The sequence below is a fragment of the Podarcis bocagei genome (genome assembly GCF_964188305.1).
Source record: "Podarcis bocagei genome assembly, chromosome: 10".
Lineage (NCBI taxonomy): Eukaryota > Metazoa > Chordata > Lepidosauria > Squamata > Lacertidae > Podarcis > Podarcis bocagei.
The window spans coordinates 65,333,388-65,361,341 of NC_138135.1; the positions used below are offsets into that span (position 1 = coordinate 65,333,388).

Below are 27,954 nucleotides of genomic sequence, written 5' to 3' on the forward strand. Positions count from 1 at the left end.
AATAATAATAATAATAATAATAATAATAATAATAATAATAATAATAGCTCCACAACTCTGTGCTGATTTTTTTACTTTTTTGAAATATGGCAACCCTACCAAGGTTGCATCTTCTACCCCCCTATGGGACAGATGCCTCTTCTTGCATTGCACGGGGTTGGACTAGATGATCACCAGGTTCCCTCTCCCGACTTGCTCCATTCAAGCGCTTAAATGCGCCCTGCATTTAAAGCCCTGTGCTTTTTGCCAGTCCCTAAGATGGCCGGGATGCTAGCTCGGCGCCCTTACTTCCGCAGGCGCTTCGGTCAGCTGACGCGTCCGGCCCCGCCCCTGAATCGCGCATCACGTGCTCCGCGGGCTGGCTTTGCCTAGAGTGGCCACGTGGGTGCCTTGCGGGTAAGTCCAGTTTCCTCCTTAGTCCGGATCGGGCAGGATTCCTCATTCTTCCGTCGGATGGGCTTGGCAGGCTTGATCTCGAAGGGAAGGAGGGAGGAATGGAGAGCAGAAGCGGAAATAAACCGGGAGAAGAGTCGGATCAAAGATCCGATACCCTTTTAAAATGTGTTTTTTGGGGGGTGGAACAGGAGCGGAAGTAAACCGGGAGAAGAGTCGGATCAAAGATCCGATGCCCTTTTAAAATTTGTTTTTGTTTTTTTTACGGGGGGGTGCCTGGCAAATTGGGCTGTTACTTCCATTTCGATTATGTGTTTTGTGGTTTTGTATTTTGATTTTATTCTGCGACCTCTGGGTCTACAAATGCAATAAATAATAATAAATCGGATTCTGCGGAGGGCGTCGTTGATTTGTCGCAACGGTGCAAGTTGCAATCGAAAGATGCCCTCTGGGTTTCAAGGATCGCCCGCCTCAATCCAGAGTGTGGTGGCATGTTTGCAACATAACAATGCGTGCTTCGCCAGGGAGGCAAAAAAGTCGCATTCCTGTCCCATAAATGCCCCTGCAAGAAAGGCAACATGGATGTAGCCAAGTTGAGGGACAGGGAGCAGGTATTATGCACAACGAAGGTACAAACACGTTAAATGCCCTCTATCTTGTATACATGAGGCAGATATCCTATAGTGCCTCTAATGCTGCTTTTCCAGCTGTTTGTAATAATGGATGCAGTTAGTTTGCTCAAGATTAATATTAATTTATGATTTATACCCCGCCCATCTGGCTGAGTTTCCCCAGCCACTCTGGGCGGCTCCCAATCAAGTGTTAAAAACAAGATAGCGTTAAATATTAAAAACTTCCCTAAACAGGGCTGCCTTCAGATGTCTTTTAAAAATAGGTACCTCGGGTTAAGTACTTAATTCGTTCAGGAGGTCCATTCTTAACCTGAAACTGTTCTTAACCTGAAGCACCACTTTAGCTAATGGGGCCTCCTGCTGCTGCTGCACCGCTGGAGCACGATTTCTGTTCTCATCCTGAAGCAAAGTTCTTAACCCGAGGTAATATTTCTTAGTTAGCGGAGTCTGTAACCTGAAGCATACGTAACCCGAGGTACCACTGTAGCTGCTTATTTCCTTGACATCTGATGGGAGGGCGTTCCACAGGGCGGGCACCACCACCAAGAAGACCCTCTGCCTGGTTCCCTGTAACCTCACTTCTTGCAGTGAGGGAACCGCCAGAAGGCCCTCGGAGCTGGACATCAGTGTCCGGGCTGAACGATAAGGGTGGATGCGCTCCTTCAGGTATACTGGGCCGAGGCCATTTGGGGCTTTAAAGGTCAACACCAACACTTTGAATTGTGCTCGGAAACGTACTGGGAGCCAATGCAGATCTCTCAGGACCGGTGTTATATGGTCCTGGCAGCCACTCCCAGCCACCAGTCTAGCTGCCGCATTCTGGATTAATTGCAGTTTCCAGGTTATGTGCTGAGTACAAGGTGCAGATAACAACAATAATAATAACTTTTAAATTTATATCCTGCCTATTTTGTTGGGCTTCCTCAGACACTCTTGCCAGTTTACAAACATACAGAAAAACAAAACATAGCATCAAACATTAAAAAAACAACAACTCCTATACGAACTACAAGCAAACCAATAAATCAATAGAAACCAATAATGATTGGATTTGAGCTGCAAAACACCAACCCCCCTTCCTCCTTAGTGGTTCTCCCCTTTATTGATTTACCCTGGCGTTGGACCATTAGGACTTAGTAGGGGCAAAAAAGCAAAACAAGGCAATCAACAAAACACTCCAGTAAAAATCGATGCACATTGATTTTTCCTGGCTTTGTTTTTAAGACGGCTGTTTGACAAGGCTGTGTGCCGTGTTAAAAGAACCTCCGCCTGTATTTCATATTCCAACCCCCTTTTATGCTATGTCAACCCACTACTTAATACTGGCGACGAGGATGGGATGGATGGACATCAGAGCACAGCCAGATGCGGCTAGCCTCTGAACTGAGCTGAATCACAGAGCGAAATCACTGAGCGAAATCACTGAGCGAAATCACTGGGCAGAACCAATTCAGAGCTGACTGTTCTGGCTAGAGCACTGTGTTCCATCCATCGCCCTTCACGCCGGCATCGGAATCATGGCTTCACTTGTGCCTCTACCGCCGTTTGCGCCAGCCTCTGAGTCATGGGACTCCTACCTCGCTCGGTTCGACTGCTACCTCCAAGCCAACGAGTTAAGAGTTTGGGTGTAATCCTTGACGCCTCCCTTTCCATGGAGGCGCAAGTCACAGCAACAGCCAAGGCGACATTTTTCCACCTTCGCCGCATCAAGCAGTTGGTCCCTTACCTTTCCCGCCCCGACCTGACCACAGTGATCCATGCGACAGTCATCTCCAGGCTTGACTACTGTAACTCGCTCTACGCGGGGCTGCCCTTGAAGCTGTCCCAGAAACTCCAGCGGGTACAGAATGCTGCAGCGAGGCTCCTCACAGCGTCTCTGCCATGGGAGCATATTCATCCAGTGCTTTTCAAGCTGCACTGGCTCCCGGTGGAGTACAGGGTCAGATTTAAGGTGCTGCTTTTGACCTTTAAAGCCCTTCACGGCCTAGGACCCTCGTACCTACGGGACCGCCTCGCCTGGTATGCCCCACGGAGAGCCTCAAGGTCCATAAATAACAACACCCTAGTGGTCCCAGGCCCTAAGGAAGTTAGATTGGCTTCAACCAGAGCCAGGGCCTTTTCAGCACTGGCCCCAACTTGGTGGAATGCTCTGTCTCATGAGACCAGGGCCCTGCAGGATCTGATCTCTTTCCGCAGGGCCTGTAAGACAGAGTTGTTCCGCCTGGCCTTTGGATTGGAGCCAATTTGATTCCCTCCGCCCCCTTTTTCTTTTTTCTTTTCCTTCTCCTGCAATGAGGCTCCATTTTAATATTTTAATGTTCCATTATTTTAATGTTGTATTTTATTTTTGTTTTTAAGTTGTAATCACTCATCTTGTTTTTATTATTGCTTGTAAGCCGCTCTGAGCCCGGCCTTGGCTGGGGAGGGCGGGGTATAAATAAAAAATTATTATTATTATTATTATTATTGTTATTATTATTATTATTATCTGCTGCTGTTTGAGAACAACAACAACAACAAACACTTTGGCTGAATTAATGATCCTTCAAAATATAAAAATAAAAAAGGGGGAATTAACTCATGGTGAAATACTCCGTGTGAACAAAGCATCTTCTGTGTTGCTTGTTATGGAAAATTTGTGTTGAGCAAGGGGTCAATTTTGGTTTTGGGTATATTTGTTCTAATAGCACGTGTGGCAAAGGCACTGTGAAATTCTTTGGCTTTGTGCTGTGTTCCAAGTAGAAGTACCACTTTTTCTTATTTCTTATTACTATTCTCTTCTCTCTGCCCTTTCTTTTTCTTCTTTCGTACTCTTTTCTTTTTTCCTTTGATAAGATACGTAGGTTAATGTTTTAGTTTGTGGGGAGGAGAGGATATTGGACGTAAGTTCTGGCTTTTTTCTTTAATGAAATTTATTCAAAAAACACGAACAAACCACAAGGCACCTGACCTGGCTTATAGTGTAACGTTTTCCACAATCGAATTACAACACCTACTGGACCCAGGCATTATGGGGGTCTAGCACCCACAAACTCATAACAGTACCTTCTATCCAGATAACTAGAGAGGGAACAGAAATGGCTGAGCTCAACATGCTTGCAATGTGAAGCTGTGCTGGTTTAGAACAGCTTGGTACCCAAACCAGCACCATGTTATTCTCTGTGTCTACGGTGTTTGGCTCTGCAGAGAGATGCTGATTTGTCTTTTAACTTTCCCTTTTTTTGAAATAATTTTTATTTGATTTTACCAGCGTAGAGTTATAACCATACCAAATACATATCCATATTTAGAGATTTCTCTGAATCTCTAGACTCCCCACCCCATCCCCTCCAGGGGTCCTATTGTCAACCTTTTCAACTGCACATTATTTCATAATCCATATTTTATATCTCTCCATATTGTCCATAATGTTTGTTACATTACAATTGTTATTAGAATCCTGCTAATGTTTTCATCTGCTTACAGTGGTCTCCTAAATAAATGACAGTTTTTCCTCATTCTTTCTTGGTTCCTGAGCTTTCCAGTCAGTTTTGCTCTTTCAGCGTTGTCTAACAGCTTGGTTTGCTATTCCTCTCTGGTTGGGACTGTATCTTCTTTCCATCTCTGGGCTGGTAGCATCCGCGCGGCTGTTATTGCATACATAAGAAGGCTTTTCTCTTCCTTTGTGATGTCGGTACCTACAATTCCTAATAAAAAAAGCTTCTGGGTTTTTTAAAAAATAAAGCTTATTTCAAACATTTTTTTAATTCATTATAGATCATTTCCCAGAATGCTTTTATTACCTTATACGACCACGACATATGGTAGAAGGTGCCTTCTTTTTCTTTACATTTCCCTCAGGCATTTGTACCTGTCTTATACATTTTTGCTAACTTCCTGTTGTTGTTGTTTAGTCATTGAGTCATGTCCGACTCTTCGTGACCCCATGGACCAGAGCACGCCAGGCACTCCTGTCTTCCACTGCCTCCCACAGTTTGGTCAAACTCATGCTGGTAGCTTTGAGAACACTGTCCAACCATCTCGTCCTCTGTCGTCCCCTTCTCCTTGTGCCCTCCATCTTTCCCAACATCAGGGTCTTTTCCAGGGAGTCTTCTCTTCTCATGAGGTGGCCAAAGTATTGCAGCCTCAGCTTCAGGATCTGTCCTTCCAGTGAGCACTCAGGTCTGATTTCCTTCAGAATGGAGAGGTTTGATCTTCTTGCAGTCCATGGGACTCTCAAGAGTCTCCTCCTCCAGCACCATAATTCAAAAGCATGAATTCTTCGGCAATCAGCCTTCTTACTGGTCCAGCTCTCACTTCCATGCATCACTACTGGGAAAACCATAGCTTTCACTATACAGACCTTTGTCGGCAAGGTGATGTCTCTGCTTTTTAAGATGCTGTCCAGGTTTGTCATTGATTTTCTTCGAAAAACAGGCGTCTTTTAATTTTGTGACTGCTGTCACCATCTGCAGTAATATTTGCTAACTTACTAGGAGCCAAATACCACCGGTACAGTGGTACCTCAGGTTAAGTATTTAATTTGTTCCGGAGGTCCATACTTAACCTGAAACTTTTCTTAACCTGAAGCACCAGTTTAGCTAATGGGACCTCCTGCTACTGCCACGCCGCCGGAGCACGGAGGTTAAGCAAAGTGCTTAACCTGAAGCACTATTTCTGGGTTAGCGGAGTCTGTAACCTGAAGCGTATGTAACCCGAGGTACCACTGTACATCATTTTCATGTCTTTTCACTTTCGATCTCACACTATAATCATGCACAGGTGGATGTTTTGTATCCAGCATGGCTGAGAAGAGATCTTCGGGAGGACAGCAGCTTCTGTTGCTATTGATCATCGCCGTGGCCTTCGTGCACCTAGCAGTCTGCCCGTTTGCAAAAGTGGAAGAGAGCTTCAATCTTCAGGCCATCCACGACATCCTTTGGCACAAACTGGACTTCGACAAGGTGAACGGGATGATCCTTGGGGAGAGTCCTTCTTCTGAAACCTTCCTCCGTTTACGATTGATGTCCTGCTGAGTTGCTAGGTTCATGGGACAAAAGGGCGGACTTCACGCAACCAAGCAGAGATTTTAACACTTTCCGTTTTTAGCCTCTGGGTTTCGAGGGACGTGGTAGAATGGAAACAAACACCCCATTGCTTGAAGGAGTCGAACGAGGAGCACAATTATGTTTTTTCTCTTGGGGTGAGATTTGAGATTAAGCACTTAATTCTCATCCCATGTTCAGAGGCATGGATGAAAAAAGAAGCCGTATTTATGCCCCTCTAGAGAGGAAAGGACGCGGGTGGCGCTGTGGGTTAAACCACAGAGCCTAGGACTTGCTGATCAGAAGGTCGCGGTTCGAATCCCCGCAACGGGGTGAGCTCCCGTTGCTCGGTCTCAGCTCCTGCCAACCTAGCAGTTCGAAAGCACGTCAAAGTGCAAGTAGATAAATAGGTACCACTCTGGCGGGAAGCTAAATGGCGTTTCCGTGTGCTGCTCTGGTTCGCCAGAAGCGGCGTAGTCATGCTGGCCACATGACCCGGAAGCTGTACGCCAGCTCCCTCAGCCAATAAAGTGAGATGAGCGCCGCAACCCCAGAGTCGGCCGCGACTGGACCTAATGGTCAGGGGTCCCTTTATCTTAAGTGAGGAAAATGTTTTATCAGTTCATTATTCCCTGCGCAGATGATGAAGTAAAGGCCGTTCCACATCTGCTAAGCCAAAATATTTGGATTGAATTCAGTACAAGTCGGATCTCAACATATGTATAGATAGGAATTGGAGTCTAGCAACAGCAGGAGGGCAAGGGTGCCTCACCAATATTTTATTTACCGTACTTTCCCGTCTATAAGATGCTCCCATGTATAAGACGCCCCCTATTTGGGGGGACTAAAATTTATGTAAATAGGGGAGATGGCACAAAATTGTTGAGCCTTTTTTTTAAAGGAAGGATTGTCCAAAAGTTGTTGGGCTTTTTTGCGGAGGATTGCACAGAGTTGTTGAGCTTTTATGGGGGGGAATGCTGAAAATTGCTCACCCACACGCATTGCTAAATCCGACTCCCATCTGTCCCCTCACCAGCAGAAGCTGCAAATCGCCTACCCAGTTGCTGCAGCATCAGCCAATCAACGCCACCCATTGACGCAGCAACCCATAAAACGCATAATAGCCGCTGATAGCTGTGGCAGCAACCAATCAAACGTCCACCCTATCCACTCCCCATGTATAAGACCATGTATAATTATTATTATTATTATCATTATTATTATTTATACCCCGCCTATCTGGTTGGGTTTCCCTAGCCACTCTGGGTGGCTTACAACAAAATATTAAAATACAGTGGTCTGTTAAACATTAAAAGCTTCCCTAAACAGGGCTGCCTTCAGATGTCTTCTAAAAGTCTGGTAGTTGTTCTTCTCTTTGACATCTGGTGCGAGGGCGTTCCACAGGGCGGGTGCCACTACCGAGAAGGCCCTTTGCCTGGTTCCCTGTAACCTCACTTCTCGCAGTGAGGAAACTGCCAGAAGGCCCTCAGAGCTGGACCTCAATGTCCGGGCTGGATGATGGGGGTGGAGACGCTCCTTCAAGTATACTGGGCCGAGGCCGTTTAGGGCTTTAAAGGTCAGCACCAACACTTTGAATTGTGCTCAGAAATGTACTGGGAGCCAATGCAGATCTCTCAGGACCGGTGTTATATGGTCCTGGCAGCCACTCCCAGTCTAGCTGCCGCATTCTGGATTAATTGCAGTTTCCAGGTTATGTGCTGAGTACAAGGTACAGATAACAACAACAACAACAATAACTTTTAAATTTATATCCTGCCCATTGTGCTGGGCTTCCCCAGACACTCTGGGCAGTTTACAAACATACAGGAAAACAAAACATAGCATCAAACATTAAAAAAAACCAAAATCTCCTATACGAGCTACAAACAAACCAATAAATCAGTGAGGGAACCCCCAGAAGACCTTCAGAGCTGGACCTCAGTGTCCGGGCTGAACGATGGGGGTGGAGACGCTCCTTCAGGTATACAGGACTGAGGCCATTTAGGGCTTCAAAGGTCAGCACCAACACTTTGAATTGTGCTCGGAAACGTACTGGGAGCCAATATAGATCTTTCAATACCGGTGTTATGTAGTCTTATACACTGAAAAGTATAGTAATCCTTCCAGAGGGATCTCGTGGGGAAGTGTACTGTATTAGGCGAATTGCTGCTTCAGGATTAGACTACTCGTCTTTTTAATTACTGCCACAAATACCAGCAGGGCTACTCTGGAGCAAATACTTTGGAGAGTGCATCCCTGTTTATGCAGACCCACCGAATTTAGGGCTGCCATTGCCATAGAATATTTGCGCCTTCTATTTTGTGGGTCATATACAGTCGTACCTCGTGTTGCGTTTGCTTCATGATACGCTTTTTCAGGTTGTGTCCCGCGGCGACTCGGAAGTACCGGAAAGGGTTACCGGTACTTCTGGGTTTCGTCGCATGCGCAGACGCGCAAAATGACATCATGCGCAGAAGGGGCGAATAGCAACCCGAGCACGAGCAGATGCGGGTTGCGTTCTGCTCATATTGCGAACGGGCCTCCAGAACGGATCCTGTACGCAACTAAAGGTACCACCGTATTTGTTATTTGCAACATTTGTCGCCTACCTTTCTATAGCCTCTTTGTTTTTCAACGACAGTATGATCATCACGAATTTCCTGGCGTCGTCCCGAGGACGTTCCTTGGCCCATTGTTTGTCGCGCTCCTTTCCAGCCCAGCCGTCTGTGTGCTGTCGCTGCTACAAATGTCCAAGTTTTACTCCCAGCTGATAGGTATGAGATCTGTTGCTCAAGTCAAGAAAGGCCCTTTTCAGGAATTGCGGGGGGGGGGGGGGACTCTGTAATAGTCTGTAAACTGTGGATGAGGAAACCGTGATCCTGGACTACAACTCCCATTATCCCTTAGCATTGGCCATACTTACTGGAGCTGCTGGGAATTGTAGTTCAACAACAATAAGTGGATCGACAATATGAGAACACTTGCAACTTGTGAACGGGCTGCTTACAGATGCAGACTGGGATAAATATGACAATATTTGGATTGTGTTACACAAAATGCAGTAGGCTATTCATATTTACATAAGTATTAGAATAATATCAAATTCATATTTAAGGGTTAGGGTATTTTTCGTATACCCTATTTTTCGTATATTTATATAATGTTTCCCCCCTTTGCACATTTTTGTGCCTTTTTATTTTTCTCTATTTTCTGTTTTTTGTATCTCTTTATTTCTTTATAACTGGAAACATTGAATGTGTTATGCAAAATACAATAGGCTATTAATATTTACACAAGTACTGGGATAATATTATCAAATTTCTATTTAGGGGTAAGGGTATTTTTTGTATATATTCATATAATGTTTTTCCCCCCTTTGCACATTTTTGTGCCTTTTTATTTTTCTCTCTTTTCTTTTTCTTTGGATCACTTTATTTCTTTATAACTGGAAACTTGGAATGAGTTATACTAAATGTAGTAGGCTATTAATATGTAAATAGGGTCTTCTCAGTAGTGGTACCCGCCTTGTGGAATTCCCTCCCATCACATGTCAAGGAAATAAACAACCACCTGACCTTTAGAAGACATCTGAAGGCAGCCCTGTTTAGGAAAGTTTTTAATGTTTGATGTTTTATTGTGTTTTAAATATCTTGTTGGAAGCCGCCCAGAGTGGGAGTCCTGGCCAGTTGGGCAGGGTATAAGTAATAAATTACTAGTACTATTAGTATTGGGATATTAATATCAAATTTTTATTTATGGGTTAGGGTATTTTTCATATATATTCATTTAATGTTTTCTCCCCAACCTTACACATTTTTGTGCCTTTTTATTTTTCTCTATTTTCTGTTTCCGTGTACCACTTTATTTCTTTATAACTGGAAACTTGAATTTTTCAAAATGCAGTAGGCTATTAATATTTACATAAGTATTAGGATAATAATATCAAATTTATAGGTTAGAGTATTTTTCATATATATTTATATATTTTTTCCCTTTTGCACATTTTTGTGGCTTTTTATTTTTCTCTCTTTTCTTTTTCTTTGGATCACTTTATTTCTTTATAACTGGAAACTCTGAAAATAATTGAAACTTGTCAATAAATTATTATTATTAATAATAATAGTAAAAATAGTAAAAAAAAACTTGTGGAGGGCCACAGGTACCTCACCTCTGCTACAATCTCTAATGCAGTTAGATTGCCAGAGTAATCTTGTGACGCAGCAGTCGATTCTTCCATTTCTACTACAGATAACGTTTGCCCTCCCTCCCCACCCTGTTTTATTTCCATGCAAGTCCGAGGAAGCCTGGGGCTGTGTGTGATTTATGCCTTGTGGCGATTGCACAAAGAAGTGAGAAAGCAGTTTGGTCCGACCGTCTCCACGATGTTCTGTCTCATAACTGCGACGCAGTTCCACCTGATGTTCTACTGCACTCGAACGCTCCCCAACGTGTTTGCACTACCCGTCGGTAAGCAGTTTTACCCACCGTTGCCTTTAGGCTGAAATAACTTGCCGCTTGATCAGTAGTTACCGGTAATCCAGAATGGAAAACGAACGAGGTCCCAACCAAAGCAGAATGGCAACTTAAACTGATGGAATATGCACAGCTTGCGGACCTAACATATAGAATAAGAGAACAAGAAGAGCGTACGTTTAGAGAAGATTGGAAAATGTTTATTGAATATATGGGGGGGATGGTGTACACTTGAAAAGGTGGGCAGCATTAAGATAAATTCAATGGTGTAAATAAGTTTTGATGAATGGAATAATGGAATACTGAATGGTCTAGTTCAGGCACGTCCAACTTCCAAGAGACTGTGATCTACTCACAGTATAAAAAGACCGGCTGTGATCTACCCATTGTCATTGCCAGGTGTTGTTGACCTTTTTTTTAGGGAAGGGTTGATGGGGGACAGGAGGCGGGCAGGTGTAGAGGATTCCCTGGTCCTGAATGGGGTAACTGTGCTCCTGAAGGACCAGGTGCGCAGCCTGGGAGTCATTTTGGACTCACAGCTGTCCATGGAGGCGCAGGTCAATTCTGTGTCCAGGGCAGCTGTTTACCAGCTCCATCTGGTACGCAGGCTGAGACCCTACCTGCCCACAGACTGTCTCATCAGAGTGGTGCATGCTCTGGTTATCTTCCGCTTGGACGACTGCAATGCGCTCTACGTGGGGCTACCTTTGAAGGTGACCCGGAAACTACAACTAATCCAGAACGCGGCAGCCAGACTGGTGACTGGGAGCGGCCGCCAAGACCATATAACACCGGTCTTGAAAGACCTACATTGGCTCCCAGTACGTTTCCGAGCACTATTCAAAGTGTTGGTGCTGACCTTTAAAGCCCTAAACGGCCTCGGTCCAGTATATCTGAAGGAGCATCTCCATCCCCATCGTTCTACCCAGACACTGAGGTCCAGCACCGAGGGCTTTCTGGCGGTTTCCTCACTGCGAGAAACCAAGTTACAGGAAAGCAGGCAGAGGGCCTTCTTGGGAGTGGCGCCCTCCCTGTGGAACACCCTCCCACCAGATGTCAAAGAGAACAACACCTACCAGACTTTTAGAAGACATCTGAAGGCAGCCCTGTTTAGGGAAGCTTTTAATGTTTGATGTATTACAGCTTTTAATGTTTGATGTATTGGAAGCCGCCCAGAGTGGCTGGGGAAGCCTAGCCAGATGGGCGGGGTATAAAGGATAAATTATTATTATTATTATTATTATTATTATTATTATTATCATTAATATTAATATTATTATTGATATTATTATGCAAAATTAACCATGGACAGGGAAGAAATTGATATTTTAAAGCTGTTTAAATCAATGTTTTAAATTGTAAAACAGGAAATTTAATGAAAATTATGTTCTTATTTTTAAAACGGAACCCCAAATCTGGTCACACTTTGACAGATTCTTTTGTTTCTTTGTCCACCAGTTCTACTGGCAGTGACGTCCTGGATTCAGCAAAAGCACCGCTCGTTCATCTGTTTCTCGGCCTTGGCCATTATTGTCTTCAGATCTGAGCTCTGCATATTCCTGGGTCTTATGCTTCTGATAACCCTATTTAATAAAAGGCTCTCCTTTGTGAAAATGCTTTCCTATAGCGTTCCTGCAGGGGCTCTCTGGCTAGGTAAGTCTTTTCTTGAAGACCCATTTTTCTTTCAGATTGCTTTTAGCGTCAATGCATTTCTGTGAAGAACCAGAGGTTGGCTGTGGGTTATTAGTAGCTATTTTTATTTCTGGTTTTGAACAGCGTTCCGAAATGGCTTCATTAATTTTACGGATTGCTTGGCTGGACTCGGAGATCTTTCTAATTACTGTTCTGAAGTATTTTACTGCAATTGTGTTGTTGCTTTATAATGATAAAGGAAACTGCCTTGGGAGAATTGTTTGCATTGAAAGGTTGAAGCTAAAAAGCAACAATGGCCTAGAAATATTTAACAATTAAAATGCACCTTTGGACTTGTGAAGAAATAACTCCTTTGTAAAAACTAAGTCTTAAACACCTAGCATCAAATAGCTATTTTATTTTTATATATACAGTATAGTCTCCAAAGATATTTCAAATCACTTACCATCATATAATTTTTTTTATACATACATAACGTCTTCTAGACTTCCCACCCCACCTTTCCTGATGTTTATTTTTACTACTTTTTATTAGCTGTTTTAAAACTTATTATCTAAGTCCTGATATCATTAATTCTTTCAATAATCTGCTGCTTATATTTCAAATCCTGCTTGTGACTTCAACCCAGAGTGAAGGTTTTTATTCAACTGTAATTCAGATTGTGTTTTATGTCTTATCTGGGAAACAAATTCATTGCTTCAAGCTAAAAAAAAGAAAAGAAAAAGTGATTTCCGTTTCACTTTTTACTTTGGGATTTTGCTTTCTTTTAGGCCTCACCGTAGCCTTGGATTCTATGTTGTGGAGGCAGCTTCTGTGGCCTGAGGGGAAAGTGCTTTGGTATAACACCGTTTTAAATAAAAGTTCCAACTGGGGAGTATCCTTTAATGTGTGGTACAGCATCAGTGAAGTTAGGTATTCTGAGCTGGCATGATCGTCCCAGCTGATGCCCTGTGAGTTTCTCTCTCTCTCTGATTTTTATTGGTTTTACATATAATCACATTGCGTGTCGAGGTCCCCAGGGACACCCCAATAACTCACACATCACACAGAATTTTTGTTTAAGGTTTTTGGCATAACTTTGGCCACAACTTTATTAAAATGCAAACAAGTGAGTGGTTGCTTAGGCATTGATTGCGACTAGCTGCCCCCACCGTGGGGAACAGTCTGACATTCCGCATGCCTGTGAAAGTCAGAAAAGGGGAATACACCTGGGGCTAGCGACGGAGCAGGGAACCTGCCCTCAGCCCTCACCAAATGCGACCAGGAGCTCTTGCAATGGCCCAAGCCCCCTTGACAGGGTGGACAAGCAATAGTTAGCCCCTGATTCCTTTAACGGAATCCCTTGCAGCAGCAGCATTAGAGGGGCAGGCACAGCCAATCCATGCCCCTCAACCAACCAAACCATAAACCAATGCCTAACCGGAAGCTTACAAGTTGTGACGATTTGCTACGCAGTAGGCAAAAACCAAATGGCCCCAGCCAATCAGCCAGATGGACAAAATTCCTACCGGGCCCCTGCCCCAAGAGCAGACGACCCCATGACAGGCATAGCAAGGTCAAAGCGAACAACCCTAAATATAGGGAGGGGGGGACGGGCAATCTGATGCACGGGCGAAAAGAGGAAATCCTAGCCTCCTGCAAATAGTTTTAGCATTTCTGGCTGTCAATCAACAAATGGCAACATTAACTTCTTCCCAACAACAAGGGAAGCCCAATCGCATCAGTGGCCAACGGTCAATTAGCCCGCCCCACAACTTTGGAGTGTCCTGGCGGCCCCCACCGCAACACGTGCTCTCCATGAAGGAGAACACGCTTTACGTAACATCATATCCTCTTATTTTATCTATTTGGCTTGACTGATTGAGACTTTCAATTGTGAGTTTTGAGGCCCATGTTGGGCAAAAGATCCCTGCATTGTAGGGGATTGGACTAGATAGCCCCTGGGGTCCCTTTACGATTCTGTGCAAACTTTGCCCTTTTACAAAGCTGTGCCATATGGGAACACAGTGGTACTTTGGTTCTCAAACTCAGTCCATTCCAGACGTCCGTTCCAAGGTGCACTTTCCCATTGAAAGTAATACAAAATGGATTAATCCATTCCAGACTTTTAATAACAACCCCTAAAACAGCAATTTAACGTGACTTTTACTATCCAACAAGACCATTGATCCATAAAATGAAAGCAATAATCATACTGCGCTATAAAATAAATAAGGCAGTATTGTAGATGATAAAAATTAAATTTAATTTCTTTTCTTACCTGCACTGATGATAGTCAGCTTTTATTCATTTCTGCAACCACACAATCAATCAATCAATCAATCAGTTGCTGAACTGGGATTCCACACAGTCACAAAAACAAATGTACCGAAAAAGCCACAAAAACGCAAAATAAATAGCAAAAACAAAAGCACCAGACTTAATCCATTCCGGAAGTCCGTTTGACTTCCGAAATGTTTGAAAACCAAGTTGCAGCTTCTGATTGGTGCAGGCGCCGCGGAAACAATAGCCAACAGCTGCATTGGACGTTCAGCTTCCGAAAAACGTTCCAAAACCAGAACACTTACTTCCAGGTTTTCGGTGTTTGAGAACCAAGTCACCATTGTAGTTGGTATGTGCATTTATCCACATGCTCCTACTCTCTCAAACACACGTGTCTCCTTTGGAAGGCCCGTGTAAATACAGTGGTACCTCGAGTTAAGTATTTAATTCGTTCCAGAGGTCCGTACTTAACCTGAAACTGTTCTTAACCTGAAGCACCACTTTAGCTAATGGGGCCTCCTGATGCTGCTGCGCCGCCGGAGCACTATTTCTGTTCTCAGCCTGAAGCAAAGTTCTTAACCTGAAGCACTATTTCTGGGTTAGCAGAGTATGTAACCTGAAGTGTATGTAACCCGAGGTACCACTGTACGTAGTGTTTCTGTATTCCACTAAAATAGAACCTTTGTCTTTATTCAGGGCCTTTGAGTACGTAGCATGCTTCTTCACTGGAAACATTCCAAAAGGCAGTTTAAAAGAAAATTAAAATCCTTAACTCTTTTTTTGTAGACTTCTCCTTTCCTGTGGTATTTTTATTCAGCCATGCCTCGTGCCCTGGGTTGCAGTATCCTATTCATACCTCTAGGTGCAGGAGAGAGGAGGACTCGAATATTACTTCTACCCACACTTGGCTTTATTTTTCTGTATTCCTTTCTCCCACACAAAGAACTGCGGTTTATTATATACACTTTCCCAATCTTCAATATTGTGGCTGCCAAAGGCTGCTCACGAATGTAAGTTAAGATTTTAATTTTTTTAATCCTTTCGACCTTTGTTTTATTGGTTATGCATTACTTGCCAGTTTTAGAATCACTTTGAGTTGCCTCCTTCCATCAAGGCTCACCTAACAAGGTAGAATTGACCTGAAGGAAGAAAAATGTGTGGATTTATGTTGGCCTAGAAGCCATTCATATCCTCTCTCTCTCTATTTACTCACTGAGCCACCACAACGTGTGCGGTTTTTTTTCTGTATTTGAGTTGGATATATTACAGGAAGACAAGATCAGCACCCCTAATGTGGGGTTTTTTCACCCTGTACAGTCATACCTTGGAAGTCGAACGGAATCCATTCCGGAAGTCCGTTTGACTTCCAAAACATTCGAAAACCAATGCCTGGCTTCTGATTGGCTGCAGGAAGGTCTTGCAGCCAATTGGAAGCCCCGTCGGATGTCCGAGTTCCAAAGAACGTTCGCAAACCAGAATACTCACTTCTGGATTTCAATCATTTGTTTGGGAGCCAAGGCGTTCGACTTCCAAGTTACGACTGTGTTTGAGTTGGATATAATACACAAAGACAAGATCAGCCGCTAAGTCTCGCCTCCTTTTCTCCTTTGCAGTCTAAACAACTACAAGAAGTCTTGGTTGTATAAGTTGGCATCTCTCTTTGTTGCAGTACACCTTCTAGCTAATGCTGTCTACTCAGGAGTATCGCTGTATGTTTCCCACTTCAATTATCCTGGAGGAGTCGCCATGCAGAAACTCCACCAGTTAGTGTCTCCAACGGCAGGTGCGTGAAGCCGAGATGAAACTTAAGGAAGAGACTTTTGGGCTCGGGTCCCGTGACAGTCCGTGGGGGGCATCGTTTATGCATTTGTAGATGCGTCGCTCGGCTTCGGGAAGCTGCTTTGAGGAGGCAGCTCGGAATGGAGAAGCGACCGTCCTATGTTCACCGCATACGTCCAAAACACTGCAATGCCACTGATGGGCGGCGCCAGGTTTTCAACACTGCAATGTATCGCCAGCCAAATGTTGTGATACGGTGATACAGCGTGATGTTGAAAAGCTGATGGAGAAACGAGCTGTGTCATGTCTGGTTCTGCAAGGCAATGTGTCAGGGACCGTGTTGAGGAAGGTCCCCTCCTCCTAATCCTTATCCTGAATCTTCTCAGGAGCAGGAGGACAGTATAATAATAATAATAATAATAATAATAATAATAATAATAATAATAATAATAATAATAATAAAATTTATTTATTATTTATACTCTGCCCATCTGGCTCGGTTTCCCCAACCACTCTGGGCGGCTTATTGGAATTGGAAGAGTGGTTTGCAGAGGGGCATAGTTCAGAAGGCAGAAGCTGGGAAATACTGGATGGGGAAGAGCTAGCAGAAGAAACAGTAGGAGAGAGAGAGTTAACAGATTCACAGTCTCTGGGCAACACCCACTCCCCTTCCCCAAAGTCACAGAGAGCTCAGAAAGTGTCACAAAAGAAAACACAGAGGCTCCAAGCTCAGATTACAAGAGGTAGGAGTGACGTACATTAATTGGGACGGAGCGGGGCGTGACCTTAATTGGGAGCACCGCCATTCTGGTTAGATACTTTCTTTTGTCCTTCCTTGTGTTTATTAAAGAAGCTAACTGGTTAGAATTCCCTTTCGTTTGATCGGCCATGGGGGAGGAAGCTGATTCCCCGAAGCCTGACACAATGCAGTGAGACAACCTCTGATCCCTCAGCAGGAGTGACAGCAAAGTCACCCCAGTGCCTCATGGGGCCCGGCCTGAGGTGGCCTGTTCCTCTGTACACATCAGAGTGAGTCCGTTCCAACACCTGGCACACCGAGGGAAAAATGAGCTCTGTCGACTCTGGCACCTTGCGGCCAGTGTGGTGTAGTGGTTAAGAGTGGTAGTCTCGTAATCTGGTGAACCGGGTTCACTTCTCCGCTCCTCCACATGCAGCTGCTGGGTGACCTTGGGCTACTCACACTTCTTTGAAGTTTCTCAGCCCCACTCACCTCACAGAGTGTTTGTTATGGGGGAGGAAGGGAAAGGAGAATGTTAGCCGCTTTGAGACTCTTTCGGGTAGTGATAAAGCGGGATATCAAATCCAAACTCCTCCTCCTCTTCTTCTTCTCTCAGTTTGAAGAGCAGAGCATGATGGTGCCTAAGTCTGGTGGCATATCGTGGGTGAACGGTGGCACCTCTCCTGACTTGGGAATGGCAGCAGTTTCACCTGCGATACACCGCCAGGCAAAGACGCCATCACACTCTGGTCCTCAAACCGGCCCTTGGTTGTATCGATGCATTGCCCAGGCCCAGATACCACTTTGAGGTCACAGCTTCCCCCAAGAATTCTGGGAGCTGTTGTTTGTTAAAGGTGCCGAGAGCTGTTAGGTGACCACTGTTGCCCTCCCGGAGCTACGGTTCCCAAAAATGGTTTTAAAAAGTCCCTCTTCACTAGGAACTCGTGAGGACTGCAGCTCTGGGAGGGGAATGACATCATAGTGAGGAGGATGACATCATACTGCTTAAAATGTGGCCAGTGGCTGAGGGAAAGGTTAAGTAGCCACCTATGAATTCACTGGTTTAAATTCCCTGGGCGGCAGGTAGATTGAGGGGCAGATCTTTGTAGCAGGTCAGCAAAAAATCCTGGCACTCAGTTGCTCATCCAGTGTGGTGCTCTCTAGATATCGCTGGTCCATCTGTCCCAGACAGCACAGCCAGTGGTTAGAGATGATGGGAGTTAGGGTCATAGAATCATAGAATCATAGAATCATAGAGTTGGAAGAGACCACAAGGGCCATCGAGTCCAACCCCCTGCCAAGCAGGAAACACCATCAGAGCACTCCTGACATATGGTTGTCAAGCCTCTGCTTAAAGACCTCCAAAGAAGGAGACTCCACCACACTCCTTGGCAGCAAATTCCACTGTCGAACAGCTCTTACTGTCAGGAAGTTCTTCCTAATGTTTAGGTGGAATCTTCTTTCTTGTAGTTTGGATCCATTGCTCCGTGTCCGCTTCTCTGGAGCAGCAGAAAACAACCTTTCTCCCTCCTCTATGTGACATCCTTTTATATATTTGAACATGGCTATCATATCACCCCTCAGGTGATATGATATCACTATCATATCACCCTCCAACAACATTTGTGGGGGGCAGCACGGTGGTCACCACCAGCTTAACAGCAGCAGCGACAATAAAGTCCCCCCCCCACACAAAATAACATAAAATAGGTTGACGAAATAAAGAAAGCTTGGAGGAGAGAGGAAATCGGAAATGGATTTCTGCAGGGAGGGACTCTGAGCTCGATTCTGGTACTGGAAAGTAATTATTTTGCTGGGCTTGTGATCAGAGGTACCATGTTCTAAATAATAATAATAATATTAATAATAATAATTTATACCCCGCCCATCCACTCTGGGTGGCTTTCAACAAACTATTAAAATACAGATGTCCATTAAACATTAAAAGCTTCCCTAAACAGGGCTGCCTTCAGATGTCTTCTAAAAGTCTGGTAGTTGTTTTTCTCATTGACATCTGCTGGGAGGGCGTTCCACAGGGCGGGTGCCACTACCGAGAAGGCCCTCTGCCTGGTTCCCTGTAACCTCACTTCTCGAAGTGAGGGAACTGCCAGAAGGCCCTCGGAGCTGGACCTCAGTGTCCGGGCTGAACAATGGGGGTGGAGATGCGCCTTCAGGTATACTGGGCCAAGGCCATTTAGGGCTTTAAAGGTCAGCATCAACACTTTGAATTGTGCTCGGAAACGTACTGGGAGCCAGTGTCATTCCAAGTATATGTCCATTATTTTACACCAGGCTCCAGCTGGCAGACAACACACGGGGTTGTACTAAAAAGCATGCAAATTCTCCCTACCCCAGTGTTGATTAAGTTTTACTCCTTCCCTTCAAGTGTTTCTGTCTTGAGCTCCTATTTCTTTAGAAGCACTGTTTTGTTCTCTCCTCAGATGTTTCCGTCCATATTGATGCAGCTGCAGCGCAGACCGGAGTGTCTCGGTTTTTAGAAGTGAATTCGCATTGGAAGTAAGATTTTTTTAATATAATAATATTTTTTATTAGTTTTCCATTACAGTCCAGTAATAGCCTCATTATAACTATACCAATTTATAATACAATTATTAATACCATTTGTTCAAATTCCGAATTGTATAATTTAGATAAAGTGTTGCACGACAACTGATATTCCTGCATTGCAGGGGGTTGGACTAGATGACCCCTGGGGTCCCTTCCAACCCTACAATTCTAGGATTCTATTATTTTATCATTAATATTAAACTATTTATTTATTTATTTATGCTTTTCAAGTTTATACATTTCACTAATTTTACAGTCATTTTGACATTTCAAGATTTCCTTCTGCCTCTTTCTGCACTTTCTTAAATTTGTTTATCGTACCTTCTGTATATCCAAATTAACTGAATTTACTCATTTATTCATCTTCTTTAAATATATACTCTTATAAAACTGCAGGTTATTACCATAATCCTGCCAATGTTTTTATCTGTTTATAATTTATCGGTAAATATTCAATAAACCGTTTCCGTTCTTTCGTAAAAAAAAATATGAAAATGTTCTCTTGATTTCTTATTCTTCTTAATACAAATAAGAACTAGGATTCTATTCTAGATGCAGTTTTGGCTTTTGACGCAATCTGTAGATTGAGTAAAGTTGTGGGCTTACTGTATCGCCAGAGTTCACAAAGGAATCTTCCCACTTCCCATTAATGGAAATCTAGGCAAATCTTTTTCCCAAACTGGGGAGCGCTTTGCCTTCAGAACTGCCTAAATTCAATTAAATGGATGTCAGCACGATTAAGATGTGTGTGAGAAGCCTCGGCCCTTCGGCAGGAGCCCGTGTTTCAGCTCTGAGCACCTACATAAACTCAGTGACTCATATAGGACACCTGAGCTACTTTTTCATCACCGTGCCTCAAAAATCTGCCTCAAGAAAAATGGCTGGCGGCTGATTGTCTTCCTCCGGTGACTGACGGCGCATCAGCTTGACAGACATGCTAACGCAAGGCATGCTGTCTATCATCCGGGCAAAACCAGGATGAAAGGACGGGGCTGAATAATAGTGTTTGGCAGAGCTTGCGCCTTAATGACAGCTTCTTCAGTAGCCGGGGGCAAAGTATTACTCGAGGAGCCAGCCAGGTGTTTGGCTTTCTCCTGCAAGCATCCCATACTTACTGTTTCAATTAGCAGCTAGCTTAGATTACGTGCAGCTGGCAACTGCAACCCAATTTATGAGGGCGGGAGCATCTGCCCAGTGACGGGCCAGGTTCCTCAAACAAAAAAGTCTGCACTGTTTTGCACAAGACTTGTTCTTCATACTTAGGGATGGAGGGAGATTATTCTGAGGAGCAGACTGCCCTGTTGTTGTTCTTTTCTGCCGGACCTTGGCCAATCTGGTGCCTCTTAGACATTTTGGGCTGCAGATCCTGTAGTTCAGATAGGCTGCGCTGCTAACACAGGGCTGAAGACATTAATGGGTGCGATTAACTGGAGCCAGCCAGCCTGGCTATTCCCTTAGCTCCCCAGGTGTCTGTGTGCAGCCTACCCTTCCACAATGCCAGAGGAAGCCAAGCGAGTGTTGCAGAGCTGATGCACGAGGGTGAAAAAGTAAGGGAACAATCAGAACAATTTGTCACCCGTTGCTAGCAAGGAAGAGTCGTAGTGGTCTGCTACAGAAGCGTCGCCTTCTGTGCAGTTTGTGAGAAGAGCCAGGGTGGCGTAACGGTTAGAGCGTCGGACTAGGACCTTGGGAGAGCAGGGTTCAAATCCCCAATCAGACATTGAAGCTCTCTAGGTGACCTTAGGCCAGTCGCCATCTCTTAGCCTAACCTGGGACGCGGGTGGCACTGTGGTCTAAACCATTGAGCCCCTTGGGCTTGCCGATCAGAAGGTCGGCGGTTCGAATCCGGACAACGGGGTGAGCTCTCATTGCTCTGTCCCAGCTCCTGCCAACCTAGCAGTTCGAAAGCACACCAGCGCAAGTAGATAAATAGGTTCCGCTGCAGCGGGAAGGTAAATGGCGTTTCCGTGCGCTCTGGCTTCCATCACGGTGTCCTGTTGCATCAGAAGCGGTTTAGTCATGCTAGCCACATGACCTGGAAAGCTGTCTGTGGACAAACGCCGGCTCCCTTGGCCTGAAAGTGAGCTGAGCACCGCAACCCTATAGTTGCCTTTGACTGGACTTAACCGTCCAGGGGTCCTTTTCCTTTTATCACCTTACTGGGTTATTTGTGAAGATGAAATTGGGGGGGGGGGCGGTTAAGTCCAGCTTTCTAGGTCATGTGGCCAGCGTGACTAAACCGCTTCAGGCGTAATGGAACACCATGATGGAAACCAGAGTGCATGGAAATACCGTTTACTTTCCCGCTGGAGCGGTACCTATTTATCTACTTGCACTGGCGTGCTTTTGAACTCCTAGGTTGGCAGGAGCTGGGACAGAGCAACGGGACCTCACCCTGTCACGGTGATTTGAACCTCCAACCTTCCAATCTGCAAGCCCAAGAGGCTCAGTGGGTTAGACTCCACGTTTGGCATGTATAAAGTAGCGGCCTCCACCGACCATAAGGGATTGTGTCTAAAATAAGGCAGGGCTCAAATCGCATCTGCTGAACTTGAAATCATTGTCCTAATCTCAGATGCTTCGGGATAGACCGAGACTGATGGAAGGGATGCGGTTCTATTTGTTATTCACAAACCTCAAGTCTGATTTAGCATTAAAGGCAGGTTCCGGTTTTTAATTTTTTTAAAAAGAATAAAGACATCAAACGCTCTTTACATCTTGGCCGTAGACACAGTTTGCAAATGAGGTAGACTTAATGAGATGTTTACTGGACCAGTATTTTATGTGCACATCATGTTCTCCATTCTGTCTGGAAAATGCGGCTAAATCGCCTGAAGCATCCCCAAAGAAACTTATATCAATTTTAATGCCTCTCTCTGGGGCATTGTTAATAGCAAAGGGAAGTACATGTTGTTTAGGATTTGGGGACGTGAATAAGACGTGCAGCTTTTTGCAATCCGAATAGTGGGCAGGGCTGCATTTAGTCGATGCGCACGGGCATTCTGCTATCGCTACAAGTTGGGCAGCTGTGCCCTGTTGCTGCTTTCACCCCACAGAAAAGGCTTGATGCCCCCTATCACAGGCTCGCCGTGGTGTAGCACCTTCCTCTCCTGGTTGGCAGCCCATTCCAGTCGTGTTTCAGTGATCCATTCCGACCTATGCCCACTTTGTCCTACACAATTGATTTGAGTACAGGTGGTACCTTGGGTTAAGAACTTAATTTGTTCTGGAGGTCCGTTCTTAACCTGAAACTGTTCTTAACCTGAAGCACCACTTTAGCTAATGGGGCCGCCCGCTGCTGCTGCTGCTGCGCCGCCGTCGGAGCATGATTTCTGTTCTCATCCTGAAGCAAAGTTCTTAACCTGAGGTACTATTTCTGGGTTAGCGGAGTCTGTAACCTGAAGCATATGTAACCTGAAGCGACTGTAACCCGAGGTACCACTGTATTCGTGACATCTATGCTAGATACTCTTCAGGGTAGATAGTGACAGATTTCAGTGTCTGCAGGTCTAATGTTGCACCTCTCCTTTCTGCAACAGCTGCCACGATCCTTTATTTTTTAAAATGAAATGAAATGCAAATAAGTATCTGTGCTATTCACTTACAAAACAGTAGGGCAATGGGATAGGCAAAACAGCCTAGTTTAAAAAAAATTGCCCAAATTTGGCGTTTTTTTAAAAAAATCTTCCTTGCTCCCTAGAACATCATAGATAACCTCCCTTGTTTCATTCCACACTGTTCTATTTATGGCCCAGGAGTTGAATGTGGTTCGCAGACCTATCTTCTCCTGGGCAAACTGCCTAGGCTACTCTGTCTCTCAGACTGTGCTCTGCCCCCTTCTGTAGTCATTTTTGAGGGACTGGAATGTGACCTTGAACGATGATGCCTCTCTCTTGCCCGGAAAAAGGATGGGGAGTTGTGCGTGTGAAGGTTGTCCTTATGAGAATGTGGCTCTCGAATAACATGCTGTTATTCTTTGAAGGAGAACTGCTTGAAAATGATTTACAGAGGGTATTTAACTCCAAGTAGGCTTGCTAAGGAAGAATTGATGCTTTTGAATTACAGTGCTGGAAGAGACTCTTGAGAGTCCCATGGACTGCAAGAAGATCAAACGTATCCATTCTGAAGGAAATCAGCCCTGAGTGCCCACTGGAAGGACAGATCCTGAAGCTGAGGCTCCAATACTTTGGCCACCTCATGAGAAGAGAAGACTCCCTGGAAAAGACCCTGATGTTGGGAAAGATGGAGGGCACAAGGAGAAGGGGACGACAGAGGACGAGATGGTTGGACAGTGTTCTCGAAGCTACCTGCATGAGTTTGATCAAACTGCGGGAGGCAGTGGAAGACAGGAGTGCCTGGCGTGCTCTGGTCCATGGGGTCACAAAGAGTTGGACACGACTAAACAACAACAACAGGCTTGCTAAGATGTATAAAGACTGAATCAGATAGGTGTTGGAGATGCAAAGAGGTGGAGAGAATGTTCTTTCATATTTGGTGGACTTGTAAAAGGGTAAATGATCTATAATGAATTGGAAAAAAATGTTTAAAAGTACATTCCCCCCAAAAATCCAGAGTCCTTTCTGTTGGGGATAATTCAGACTGAATTTCCCAGGTGTCAAAAAAGGTTATTTATGTATGCCACTACTGCAGCCTGTGTTTTGTTTGCCCCCAAATGGAAAACGAGCGAGGTCCCAACCAGAGTGGCAACTTAAACTGATGGAATATGTGCAGCTTGTTGACCTAACATATAGAATATGAGAACAGGAAGATCATATGTTTAGAGAAGATTGGAAAACATTTATTGAATACATGGGGAATAACTGTGTACAGCCGAAAACGCTGGCAGCATTAAGATAAATTCAACAGTGTTAATAAGTTTTGATGGACGTTATAATGGAATGCTGAATGGTATAGTTTCTGTAAAATATGCAAGGATTTATGATATGCAAAATGAACCGTGGAAAGAGAAGAAAGGAAGTCATTTATATTTTAAGGATGTAAAAATGAGTAAAACAGAAAATTTAATAAAAGTTATATGCAAGAGAGAGCGAAAGAGAGGAAATGTGGCTCTGGAGCCCCACCACAACCCAAATCCTTCCACGCTGGAAGAGTCTCAACCATTTCCCCCGCTTAAATTCTGCAGAGCATTGTGAAAGCTCTAGAAGCAACTCACAAGCCTTTGCAGGCCAAGGAGCAGAGGCTGGCAAAACCGGCCCAGATCCGCCGGCACAGACATCACAAGACACTCATGCGCGTTATTAACTGCACTCCTTGCCACTCTTTGCATCACTCATTGGTTTTCTTCATGCATGCTTGGAGGAAACCGATTACTGGGATCCATTCCGGCCTGGCTTCAGGCCTGGTCATGGCACTCAAACTGCCTTGGGTGGAGGATATTTCTCAGGAAGGAGATGGGGGAGAACCACTCTGCTCGTTCAGTTGGATCTCTTGGCACCTGTTGGTACTGTGGACCATAGAGTCCTTCTGGAGCATCTCAGGGAGGTGGAAGTTGAGGACTCCTACCACCAGGGCTGCTTCATTCTGAAGGTGCAGATGAAATATCATGGGTAGCATTCCATGGGACGCGGTGCCGAAAACAGTCAAGATCCAAGGATCCCCCAGGCAGGAACCTCCAGATGGTGGAGACGTCATGTGCCATCCTGGTGCCTGGGCATCTTCACTTGGTTGCAAGAGGCCAATATCCAGGTGCAAAATGCGCCTGGCAAATTTTGAACGCTGCCCTCCTGATGTTGTTGCCTAGCATTATTATTCCTCACCATGACAGCAGAGACTGATGTGAATTACGAGTCCAGCGTCACAAGCTGTGTGGCACGCACAATTTTTATTGTTGGGTTTTAAAGTTGGGTATAGGGGACGCGGGTGGCGCTGTGGGTCAAACCACAGAGCCTAGGGCTTGCTGATCAAAAGGTTGACGGGGTGAGTTCCCATTTCTCGGTCCCTGCTCCTGCCAACCTAATGGTCAGGGGTCCCTTTACCTTTACTAAAGTTGGGTATAGTGCAGGAATAGTTGGTACCCTGGTTCAGCAACCTTTTTTGTGCCTGCAGGTTTTTTGAGTGAGTGCCATGGGCCGTGGAGGTCGGATCCAGTAAAATTAACCTGAGCTTTGAAAAGCACATAGAGCTGAAAGAGGAAGTGGGAAAGAGTGTCCTTCTTCTGACTTCCTATGAAGGACTTGCTCACAAATTTATTGACAGCTGCACGAATTATGATAGCTAGGAAGTGGAAGGGGCAAGCAGAATATAAAATGGAAGAATGGCATAAAAAGGTGTGGGATATAACAATTGATGATAAATTAACGTGTGCCATTAAGGTAAGACGGGGAATATGCAGGAGAAATGATTCTGAGGAGATATGGAGGGTGTTTGTACAATGCGTACTGTTAAAATGGAAAGGGGAAAAAACCATCGCAAAAGTTGTTGAAATTTTGGGATGTTGGGGAGTTACAATGGAATGGTCTCGGTGGTGGGGTGCATTTTCTTAATTCTTATTTACTTATGATTATTACTTCGTTGGGACACTGGTGGCGCTGTGGGTTAAACCACAGAGCCTAGGACTTGCTGATCAGAAGGTCAGCAGTTCGAATCCCCGCAACGGGGTGAGCTCCCGTTGCTCGGTCCCTGCTCCTGCCAACCTAGCAGTTTGAAAGCACGTCAAAGTGCAAGTAGATAAATAGGTACCGCTCCGGTGGGAAGGTAAACGGCGTTTCCGTGTGCTGCTCTGGTTCGCCAGTAGCGGCTTAGTCATGCTGGCCCCATAACCCGGAAGCTGTACAATAAAGCGAGATGAGCGCCACAACCCCAGAGTCGGCCATGACTGGACCTAATGGTCAGGGGTCCCTTTACCTTTTTATTACTTCATTAAAATAAAATTACAATTAAAAAAGAATGTTTAAAATGTAAATAAATATAAAATAATACAGTGGTACCTCGGGTTAAGTACTTAATTTGTTCCCAAGGTCTCTTCTTAACCTGAAACTGTTCTTAACCTGAGGTACCACTTTAGCTAATGGGGCCTCCTGCTGCTGTGGCGGCACCGGAGCACGATTTCTGTTCTCATCCTGAAGCAAAGTTCTTAACCCGAGGTACTATTTCTGGGTTAGCGGAGTCTGTAACCTGAAGCGTATGTAACCCGAAGCGTATGTAACCCGAGGTACCACTGTAATAGTAATAATAATAATAATAATAATAATAATAATAATAATAATAATAATAATAATATTCCCACTACTATGCCTTGCTTATTTCAAGACTGGAGCAATGATCTTACTTTTGAAAAGAAAAGAAAACAAACTAATAGCAGTTTCTTATTGCTTGTTTCCTTAACAGGTATGACAAACGGGAGGACCTCATGCCAGGTGACCCACTAATGTTTTCTTACACACATATACTTATGGAGATGAACCCTGTTCACTTGTCACATTACGAGAAGACTCACAGAGTGCTGGCGCACATACATGGGACCAGTGGGATCAGATTGAATTTTACTGCGCTGCCTCCTGTTTCTTTGAACTTGAAATCCAAATTGGTATTGTTGGAAAAGTTTCCCACGTCGGCCGGGACGTAATTTTGCAAACAAGCGCCACGTACGTTTGTCAGAGAAGTGCTGTTGCGCCAGTTGCAAACTGGAACGCAGTGGCTGTGGAAGATTGAGAGAAACCTTCCCCCCTGCTCCCCTTTCTTGCGAGAGGATCGCATAGACGTGCATTTATATGTCAATATATATGGCACATTCTATAGGTATTTCCACACAACTAAAACCTGATACAAAAATAAAAAATAAAAAATCGTGCAGACGGTTGTTTATTGTGTGTCCCACAAAGATGTAATGCACACTTTGAAACATCTGACAGATGTGTCGTGTTCTTATGTTATTTCTCCTGCATTTACCTAAATGTGAAAGGTAAAAAACTGCGTGTGTCCGTCCCCCACCTTCTGCAACCGACTGCTAGGTAAAAACCTTTGTCGTTAGGGACTATGGCATCTAAAATTTAAATTTGTTCTGGGCTTGCTCCGACAATCGGATTGGCTACACGGTGTGGGAAAGCAGGATTGCCCATAGTGCCCGTTTTTCTGGGTGGACACGTCTAGGTGTCACATTTGAATAGCCTCTGCATGCAAGAAATCCAACATGCAGAGGCCAAAGCTTGTATAATAAAATCTGTGATGTGCATAGCTGTCAAGCGTCCCTTATTTGGAGGGACATTCCCTTATCCCAGCGCCATGTCCCGTTGCTGTCCCTTATTGATGGATGTCCCTTAAATTTCCTGGGTTTCAAAGGAAGCAGCTCCTCTCCCTCCCTCCCTCCCTGCCGGCCAGGGAGGAGGGAGGCTCCAAGTGTGTTGCTTGGCTGCCCGGCCTGCCCTCCTCCAGCCTCCTCTCACCAGCCTCGGCCCCCAGGAGCCCCTCCCTG

General features: G+C 44.8%; 1 protein-coding gene and 1 long non-coding RNA gene across 2 annotated transcripts in view; one reads left to right on the plus strand and one right to left on the minus strand.

Moving 5' to 3' along the window:
* LOC308596618 overlaps positions 1 to 27,954 on the minus strand; it is a 70,111-nt gene that overhangs the window by 22,116 nt on the left and 20,041 nt on the right. The gene's annotated exons all lie outside the window — the stretch shown is intronic.
* Positions 344 to 27,714, plus strand: ALG12 (ALG12 alpha-1,6-mannosyltransferase). Its single transcript, XM_081211700.1, has 10 exons — positions 344 to 396; positions 5,787 to 5,968; positions 8,691 to 8,823; positions 10,343 to 10,516; positions 11,981 to 12,175; positions 12,946 to 13,049; positions 15,224 to 15,447; positions 16,051 to 16,220; positions 19,397 to 19,472; positions 26,871 to 27,714. The coding sequence occupies exons 2-10, from the start codon at positions 5,807 to 5,809 to the stop codon at positions 27,106 to 27,108; spliced, it is 1,476 nt and encodes a 491-aa protein (XP_081067826.1). The 5' UTR covers positions 344 to 396; positions 5,787 to 5,806; the 3' UTR covers positions 27,109 to 27,714.

What these genes read in the sequence shown, in the direction of transcription:
- ALG12 (XM_081211700.1), top strand. Translation starts at nt 5,807, where the DNA reads ATGGCTGAGAAGAGATCTTCGGGAGGACAGCAGCTTCTGTTGCTATTG. An exon ending in ATAAAAGTTCCAACTGGGGA is followed by an intron (nt 13,050 to 15,223) that starts GTATCCTTTAAT and finishes CTTTTTTTGTAG; the next exon opens with ACTTCTCCTTTCCTGTGGTA. An exon ending in GCCAAAGGCTGCTCACGAAT is followed by an intron (nt 15,448 to 16,050) that starts GTAAGTTAAGAT and finishes TCTCCTTTGCAG; the next exon opens with TCTAAACAACTACAAGAAGT.